This window comes from Thalia democratica, chromosome 2 (genome assembly GCF_965202585.1).
Source record: "Thalia democratica chromosome 2, ktThaDemo2.hap1.1, whole genome shotgun sequence".
Classification (NCBI taxonomy): domain Eukaryota; kingdom Metazoa; phylum Chordata; class Thaliacea; order Salpida; family Salpidae; genus Thalia; species Thalia democratica.
The window spans coordinates 31,725,845-31,735,936 of NC_139166.1; the positions used below are offsets into that span (position 1 = coordinate 31,725,845).

The 10,092-nt window shown below is 22.8% G+C and overlaps 1 protein-coding gene across 1 annotated transcript; it reads left to right on the top strand.

Annotated features, from left to right (window-relative positions):
- Positions 1-1,447: 1,447 nt before the first annotated feature.
- LOC145849590 (eukaryotic translation initiation factor 4E-like) lies at positions 1,448-9,508 on the top strand. Its single transcript, XM_082954556.1, has 6 exons — positions 1,448-1,642; positions 2,632-2,791; positions 4,535-4,648; positions 5,375-5,514; positions 6,389-6,443; positions 8,740-9,508. The coding sequence occupies exons 1-6, from the start codon at positions 1,476-1,478 to the stop codon at positions 8,797-8,799; spliced, it is 696 nt and encodes a 231-aa protein (XP_082810682.1). The 5' UTR covers positions 1,448-1,475; the 3' UTR covers positions 8,800-9,508.
- The last annotated feature ends 584 nt before the right edge of the window (positions 9,509-10,092 follow it).

A 10,092-nucleotide genomic window follows, 5' to 3' on the forward strand; every position in this document is an offset into this window, starting at 1 on the left:
TTCCATAGTGAAACTGTGATATATACTCAAAAGTTTATCTAGCATAATTTTAGAATCAAAAGGTTTTTTGTTTAAGTAAATAATTGAGTTCTTGATAGTTAAGCAGTTAGTTTAGTATTTTATGTAACAAGTTGATGTGTATACTTTATCTCTTTATAATTTTTTTAAAGTTGTTTAAATTTATATAATAAGTTATAAGAGAGGTATATGCCAAGATTAGTTTACTTATTATTTGTTTTTTTTGTAGAGTAACTTAAGTTTTTAAATTAAATAAGAGTATATTTATTTGTTACAAATTTTATACTAAATGATAAGAGGAAATATTTTATACAACAGATATATAGTTTACTTTTTTATGTCTTTTTTTTACAGTTACTTAACTTAAGTACTGGAAGTTTGATGATAGAATTCAGCAAAAACTGTTGTTTTTAACCTGTATTAAAATTAGATTGAAAGCGTTATATAGTTTCAAGTGTTAGATTATGTATTTTAGAATAAGTTTAATTTAAGAGTTTGATTTAGAAAAGTCAGGAAAATTTTGGTAAAAAAGTCAGGAAAAGTCAGGAAATTTTTCTCAGCCTGATCAGTGGCAACCATGGAGTTTGGAAAAAAGATAAAAAACAAATGTATATATTATAGATAAATTAAGAAATACTTCTAGCAAATTTTAGAAAAATCTGTCGTAACAAAATTAACTAACAAAAATTAAAAAAAATTATGACAACAAAATAAAAATACTGTTTTTTTTTGTTATTTTTTGAAAAATAAAAAATATATTTTAAAAATATAACAGAATACATTTCATTTTCTTTAAATTTACTTTAGTACTTGTGTAGTAAGACTCATCAGAAATAGTTTCTTACTAAATTGAAATGAATACAAATTGAAATAAAATCATACTGAAGTTTGCAGTTTTAAGATATAAAATGACGTAATAATCAAATGTTAAAAACAAAATAAGTGATTATGCTAAATACATTTGGTATACTAATAAAACTTGTTAAAATTAAATCAATCTAAATAAACAAGCAATAAAAATTAAAACTATACTTTAAAATAAAATTTAACAAGAAACTAATTACTTTAAAATTACTAATATGAAGATTTAAAAAGTCTAGTTTGGTATACGAACTTTTTCTGCTTACATAAACTGGGCCTTAAAGATTGAATACATAAGGCTTCTGATGAGCCTTACTACAAAAGTACTAAAATAAATTTAAAATAATGAAATGTATTCTGTTATGTTTTTTAAATAAGTTATGCACCGGAAAAAAGCTGTTTAAAAAATATATGTAATTTTTTTACAATTCTTACTACGGATTTTCTAAATATTGCAAGAAATAGTTCCAAATAAAACTTTATGAAAATTTAAATATTTTAAAAGAATTCAAATTATAAGTATCTTTTTATTTGTAACAAAATACTATAAAAGTTATAATTTAGGTTAATTATTTGATTTACATAAACATATTACAATGGCTGAAGTAGCTACTGTCACTCCTATTGTTGAGACACCAACTAATAAAGTTGTAGAAGAAAAAATTGAAGAAACTAATGCCAAAGACAACAATGTTGCTGAAGATGACACAAATATTGTTGCTGTACCACCTCAAATTGAAGCTAAGCATCCATTGCAAAACACGTTGGTTTGCTAGAGTGTTCAAATTTTTACAGCATAAATTCTAGTCTTTTTCAAAAGTTTAAAGCTGTTGTTGTTAATCAAAATTACCATGTCCATATCTTTAAGTTCCATAATATATTGTTACTTGGTAATTCAAATTTTTTTAAAAATGTTTAAGTAACCATATCTCAAAAATAAATATATATTTGAAAAAAAAAAACAGTATATAGGTCTTGTAATTATCTACAAGTCATTTTTTCTTTTTTGCAAAGTTATAAATATTTTTCAAGATATTCAAAAATTATTAAAGCATATATATTAATCTAAAAGATTAAATTAATTTGAATATTTATTTTCTGTCATACTTGTAAAAAAAAATTGTAATAAATAAAAAAACGGCTTGTATTTATTAAAAAGACCTACATAAGTTTTTTATTAATTTCTTAATATATATATATATTACATTTAAAGTTGTAGCCCTTAAAATTTTTTAAAGAACTTGAATTGTCTAATTTTAAATAGTTGTGCACCCGATAAAATCAGCCTTGATTCCATAAAGTTGGAATTTTTACAAAACTGGTTATTTATCTCAAAAATTATTAATTTTTTTGTCCTATATAAAGTATTTTACAGTATTTACTTAAAGCTTTCAAATAAAAGCAAACTTAAGAAATGTTAGACCCCACATGCCTTTAAAAAAATTAATTATAGATAATTGAATATTTTCTCCTTGTATGCAACTTGATTATTATTCTTGAAGTAAAGTATATATGTTTTTAAAATGTAATCATTGTATATTTGATTGTGTTTAATTATTTGATATACTTATAATTTTACATAGTATTTTTTTCACTTAAAATCAAGTTAGTTTCTTAGAATTAGTTAATTTTTTTTTTGTAATTCAAAAGACTAAAAGTAAAAATATAATATAATATAATAAAATAAAACTAATCTAGTATTTTGATATAAAAATTAACATTTTTTTAAAATGTACCTTAATTTATGGACAGATGGAAATTGTGGTATTATAAGAACGATCGTACAAAAAGTTGGAATGACAACTTGAGGCCAGTAACTACTTTTAGCACTGTTGAAGACTTCTGGTCAATTTACAACCACATTCAAACATCTAGCAAGCTTCATGTTGGCTGTGATTACAACTTATTCAAGGTTGTTTAAATTAGATTAATTAATCTAAAAAATTAAAACTAATTAAGCTGCCTCAGGATAGCTTGATGTAACTCAGCATAGTTTTTTGCCTCAAAGAGTGTCAACCCTGTTATACTATAGTTATTTGCTCAAGTTTACGGTTATTATTAAAAATTAAATTTTTTAGTTTTAATTAAGCAATTCTATGTACACATTTAATTAGCTGGCAGTTATTTTGTTTAGTAAACAGCACAATAAGTGTTGTAGTATAGAACTTAAATTGGTAAGGTCAATATTAAACACTTGTAATTTTTTTTCTATACTATACCTTATTTACCACTGGTTAGTATTGAAACTTTATAAAGGTATCATTATTTTAATTTTGTATTATATAATAAAATAATTTAAACTTATAATTAGCCATACAAATGAGTTGTTTGGTGTTTGATAAGTATAAAATTTTTAATCTCATATAGTTGTTAATCAAGTTTTCATTAAAAACTTGTTTTTGCTTATAAATCTTAAGAGATAAATAACTAACATATTTAACTTTTAAAAGTTATATGACTATGATAGCTTAATTCTTTACAGATCAATTTTTAAAAAATAAATTTTTGTGAAAAAAAAAAATGTTTGTGATATAATATATCTGTTTTATTTTCAATTCACTTGATGTTTAGTCATTCTATATGAGGGTTTACCGAAATTGATGCCAACATTTAGATTTGATGCCAACATGGTAGAAGTTTAAACAAAAAAGCCCCCATTCTTATTTAATTGTTATTATTATACTTTTTCCCCCTAAATGATAAGAAATAAAACTTAAATTATCTTTTGAGATATAACCAGATTTGTAAAAAAATCCAATACAACCATAAGAAAACAAAAATTTTCATGGTCAATTTTCTCTGAATTTTGAAAAATAAATCTTCTCCTTCACTTTTAAAGCAATTTACTTCAAAGTTTCAGGAAGTGTTCTTTTTGATGTTACAAACCACTTGTAAGAACCAGATTAATTAAAAAAGATACATTAAAAGATGATTACAAAAAAAGTATAGCTATTTAAAAAAAAAAATACAAAAAAAATCTGTTTCCTAAAAGTTTTTCAAAATTTATTTAACATTACTCTGAGAAAGTTTTAAAACAATGGCTAATGATTATTTTTATTATTATCATTTTGTTATTGATTTTCAGTGGAATAGTATTTTTTTTGCCTTTTTAGTTTACGCCTCCAATAAAAAACTTATTTAATCGTCTAATTTTGACAGCTTATATCTTAAAAGTTAATTTTAATTTGAATAAGTAGTAAAAAGAACTGGTAGCTTTTTATTAGTTATGTAAAAAACAAAGTTAAAAAATATGCTTCAGCCCTCTATGCCCTTAACATTAATAAGCATAAAATAAAAAGCTGAAGTTGTAATTCTATATATGCTTTATTAAAGATAAAGTTGATTTTTAACTTGATAAATTTAATTCAAATTATTAAATCATAATTAAATCAAAATTATGTAGATCAGTGTTTACAAAAGTGTGAACCTCTGCAGTAGTGCAGGCTTTGAAGACCGCTTGTTTAGATTATTAACTTATTTTAATAAAACTTCTTTTGAAAAACTCTAAGTTAATAATTCTAATATTGTTAATGTATTCCAAAAATAGCTGCTATCATTTTTACAGAGTGTTAGATATAAGAAACATTTAAAACACGAAATATCTTACTTATAATTTGGGCATGTCAGCTTAATATAGCAGATATTTTTACTTTAGGACGGAATCGATCCAAAGTGGGAAGATCCACAAAATAAGCAAGGTGGAAAGTGGCAATACCAACTACAAAAAACAATGAGACAAACAGATCTAGACAGGCTCTGGCTCGAAACCGTAAGTAATTTCAACTGATCTTTATTTAAATTGTTCTCAGATAAAAAAGATCGTACCACTTATGTTTCCAATAACAAGTTATAATGCATAAAAGTAAATGTTTGTTTAAATTAGTTTAAATAAATATGAAACCAAAATAAAATATGTTGGATTAAACATAACATATGTTAAAATTTTCTGGTAAAATTTTTAAAGTAAGTAAGTTTGAATCAGAGACTTATAATTTTCAGGAAATATCTCCTCAGTAGTACAAACTATATATCTTGTATAAGTAAAACACAATTCTAACAATAAATTTCTTATATAAAAAAAAGGTGACTTCTTTCTAAATAACAGAAATTCCTTCACATAATTAACAGAATAATTAGTATTAAAATTAGTGTATATATTTTGAATATATGATATGCCAGAGAATATAAATTTTAAATAAAATAGTCATAAATTTTCAGTTTTTAAGTTTAACTTTTAAAACATCAATGGCCCTTATGTAAAAGTTTACCAGCTATAGTTATTTTTATAGATTTAAAAAAATAAAGTTTTAGATATAATAATAGTTTTTGAATTTTTTTTCTTAATTAAAAAAAATCACTAAAACAACATCTAATTTTTAAGTTTTAAACTTCAAAGTTTTAGAAAGTATCTTTTAAATTGGTTTTAAAACGTTCACATATTAAAAATAGCTTTAAGTTTAAACAAATTGATACAAATTTTTACTTTCATTAACAGCTGATGCTAATGATTGGGGAAGGGTTTGGAGATGACAGTGAAATAGTTAATGGTGCAGTTGTGCAAGTGAGAGGTAAGCAAGACAAATCTGCAATTTGGCTCTCAGAATCCAACGATACTGAAGCTGTACAACGTGTAGGGTTCGTATAAACTTTTAATAGAGTATAATGTAATTATGACGAGTCTAATTATATAGTGATATAGTAAGCAAGTGTATAAATTTACTTAATCAATAAATCAAACTAATTTATTGGTTAAACGGTTGTTTAGCAGCATTTCAAAGATCATCAAGTGTTTCTAAAAGTATTATAAATTTTAAAATGTGTTTAAGAAATTGTTTCTGAGAAACGGATTAGTGTAAGGCAAATATTTATTTTTATTTCAGTTAGATTAAGTAAAATGAATTGTATAAATTTAAAATATTTGTACTTAATGTTAATAAAAAGAAAAATTATTATTTACAAGAATAAAGTTTTAATATTTAAAAAAAAAAAATTTTAATTAATTTTTTTTTTAAATTTCATAGTTTGCCTGTTAAATTAATTTTAGAGCTTAATTACTTTTTGAGCTATTTAATTTGTACGCATTTTAGAAGCTAAAAAGAAATTAGTCAGCAACACAAATATTAAACCGTATAGATCACTTTAAAGAATGTAACTTGAGCTAGAGAAATTTTTTTAACGAAATAAATGAAACCCAAATGTTGATTATAAATAATAATTATTTTTTCATGAAATATAAAATATCGCCTTAAACTCCGATTATGAAGTTGAGATTAGTTTATTTAAGAGGGAAAGCTATTCCTTTTTAAAAGTTAAGATAAATTAATTTACATTCTTAGTTTCAAAGCAATATTTTAATAAGTTTTTAAGAAAATTTATTTCTGTAAGTGATTTTTATAACAGATTTATTATATTAGTGTATTCCTAATTAAAAAAATTAAAGACAGTTTTGAAATAAAAGTTTAAAGTTTTAAATCATTAAAAAAATAATAAATAGTTTGAAATTTTTCAGGAAAACTTTCAAGGCTAGGTTGGAACTTCCAAAGAAAATTTCACTGCAATTCTTCGTTAGTTTATTTAAAATTTTTTAAAAAACTTTTATTAATTATCACTTTAAATTATTCTTCACAGAATTTATATCAGCTAGTTTAAAAATATATTTTGAAACTTAATGTTGCATAAATAAAAGTAAAGTAAACTTAGAAATAATTTTCTTAATTAATAAACTAAGTAAAGTTTTGTCCTTAAATGTCACATATGTATTTTTTGTTCAAATTTCATATTTAAGCTCGTATTTAAAGTTTTGATCAATTCTTGTAAAAACAGGTAAGTTAAGTTTTATCGTCTTTGATAGTTTTAAAGTGATTGACTTGCTTGTCCTAACATTAGTTTTATATACTTTTCTTATAAATTTTATATTAATAATTGAATAAAAAAAGACTTACATTCGGTACATAAGTAGGTTAACCTTTATTTGTTTTAGTTTAACAGGCATATAACTATAAAGTACTGTCGTAAGTTGTTAACCTTAGTAGAAAAAGGCACGTATTTAACATAAAATAGTATCATTTTTATTATATAAATAAATTTTCTATTAATTTAAAATGATTTCTCAAATTAATTAAAACTGTTAATATACAAAACATAAATCTAATTTAAAAATTAATTTAGAGTTAAAAATAGTTAATTTTATTGAGAATATTTTTAAGTTTATTTAATGATTAAATAATGCATTTCAAACTAAGTTCTACCCAACTTTTACAAAAATTATAGATGATAGAATAAATTAAAACTAATTCTTAGTTTAATATTAAACTAATTTCACATAGTTTTCAAGATAAGTTGAAGTTTATACTAAAAATAGTACACAAATAAAGTTGAGTTTTGTGTCATTGATATTTTTAAACGTAGATTACTACTTTAATAATTTTGAATAAAGTATTCACACACAGTAAGTATCTATACGATAGATAACATTAGTATTGCCTTTAAAACACCAGTTATTTATAGAAAAAAAAAATTAAAATTGAGAAGGAAACAAAACTTTTATATGTTTATACTTTGTGATGATAAATTAGAAAACAATTATGTGTTCCAAAATATTGATTAATGCTAAGCTTAATTTATTTTTAAGCTACGATATTGAAGAAAGTTTTTTTAGTATTCAATAAAATAGATTTTTAAAAAAGTATAACATAACTATTATACTTTTTACACGAAACTTATTGTTAATCATGTAGACATGGTAGTTCTACATTAAGATGTAATTTAAAAAATAAATATATGTTTTTTCAGTTTAAATAATTTTATTTATAATAATATCTTGTTTTACATTTTTCGTAGTTATTGTTAATATATGTAGAAAGTTAAAATGAAGTTCTAGGGTTGTTAATATGCTTAGTTTTATACAGTTGAACAAACTGCTGTATTAATTGATATTATAAATGAAGAAGCTTAATAAATTCCCGGACAGTTCGATCTGAATTTTTTGATAAAGAAATTCTATGATGGCTTTTAGATCGGTCGAGAAATATATGTTTACAAAATTTCTTGGTATAAATGATTGGTGTAAGTGGGTGCACGACTATTCAAATTCGGACAATTAAAATTCCGACAATTCAAATTCTTAAAAAAATGTTGAAAGGGCCACAACTATAAAAGTAATGAATATTTTTCAAAAATAAAAGTATATATGTAAGTCCTATTAATATCTACTAGCAATATTTTTCTTTATGCAAAATAAATAATAATAAAATAAATAAATAATAATAAAAATTTAAGTATTTTTAAAGATATGGCTTAACTTAAATAAAAAACAGTTATATTTAGTATTAAAAAAAAACTTAAACATATTTAAGACTTTGCAAAAAAGAAAGAGGCTTGTAAGTTTCAATAAGATCAACATGTATATTTTAAATTTTTTTCCAAATATTTATTCCTTTTTGAGAAATAGTTTTCAATTTTTTTTTAAGAATTTGAATTGTCGGAATTTGAATAGTCCGAATTTGAATTGTCATGTAACCGGTGTACGTAATACAAAAAATGTGTTTTATTTTATATTGCATTAGTTTAAAATAGAATATCATAGTTGTAATTACGGTTATAATTTTAAAAGCTGATGTTAAAAATGTGTATGATGCAGTAAAAAGTAATTTAAAATGTATTGTTTTACTTTCATTATACAAAGTAAGCATGCTATTTAAAGTACTATCTTTTAATTTACATTGTAGCACGTAGACTAAATTGTAAGTATACATCATGGGTATGTTTTTTTGAAAAACTATTTGTTTTGATTATTTAAAATTGTTCTGTGGTCAAGTAGTTTTTGTTTCTTACATGCAATTTATTATGTAACAATTTTAGACTCATTTGGACACGATGAGCAAATCCGGAAGCGTTCAAAGATCCAGGATGACTTTATAATTTTGGGAATCCCCTAAAGCATCCTAACATTCACCACAGTGGCGGCGGTGAAATTTTTTTGTCAATTTTATAGGCCATTTTTGCTGCAATCTTTACAAATATAGCAAAAAAATAAGTTTATGGTTTTCATGTTAAAACTCTATTAAGATTTTTTTGTAAAATTTCGAAAGCATTGTTATTAATTACATTTCTACGGAGTTTCAATTTGATAGGAACATAAATTATTTTATTTCAAAAAAGCTAAAATGTCCTTGAAGTCTAAATAGAAATTATATTTGCTCAAGTTCTGAGTAATAACTTCTAATTTCATTTTCGAAAAATAAAAACTTTGTTTTTATTGAAGGCCATAGCTTTGTTGAATAGGAATAATTTATTTTCTTATGTATTGAATTTTTCAAAAAGTTGAAAGCATTTTTATGAATTCATACTTACAAAAAATCTTTCAACACAGCTTAGTTAATATTTGCACGCCATTAAATGTTAAGTTATAAATTATATGGAGTTAATTGTTTGATTTTATGGGGCCCTAAACTTTGCGGTGGAGATTTTATTTATGACCTTTCTGAAATTTTCTGCAGCTTTTTTATTTATTGTAGTTACATTTTATTTGTTAGAATATTTTTCTTTCTACCAGTTGTTCTATTGGGGTTTTTATGGTTATAATAAAACGTTCTTGTTAAATCCTTTTTTATTAAAAAAATTGTTCAAATAGTATAGTGAAATATTACCTATATTTATATGTACATATGTATGTATATTTAACTATGGAGTTTAGAACAAATAAATAAGACACAGTAATCTATCCACTAATAGGAGATTGATAATTAATAATTTATTATTTTTGAGAATAAACAATTGCTCAGTTTGACCGCAGAGCGGATTTTCAAATTGTAAATCTGTAGTAAAATAATGATGTTAAAAATGACAAATAATTAAAAATTGGTTTGAGTTAAGTTTCTAACAAAAAAAAATTAATAAATAAGTTAAAAATTATATTGATGCAAAACAACCTTTAATTTAAAAGCTATCAAATTATAGTCTACAAACAATACAATTAAACCATAGTATACAGTGGGGTATTGATATCTAATGGATTTAAAAAGGTAAAACTTTTACAGAGTTAGAAGTTATGGAGTAGTAGATACATATTATTAAGCACACAGTTCTAATAATAAATTAATAATGTAATAATGTTCAAAATAAAACCAGGGAGTAAACATTAAAAATTTTATGAAAGCATTGTTGTTGTTGTTAACACAGTTGTATTATGATGACAAAGAATAAAATGGCTTT

Excerpts from the sequence above, each read along its gene's own strand:
- LOC145849590 (XM_082954556.1), top strand. The coding sequence starts at position 1,476 with ATGGCTGAAGTAGCTACTGTCACTCCTATTGTTGAGACACCAACTAAT. Across the intron at positions 2,792-4,534 it reads GTGATTACAACTTATTCAAG|GACGGAATCGATCCAAAGTG; the intron begins GTTGTTTAAATT and ends TTTTTACTTTAG. Across the intron at positions 6,444-8,739 it reads AAATTTCACTGCAATTCTTC|ACTCATTTGGACACGATGAG; the intron begins GTTAGTTTATTT and ends TAACAATTTTAG.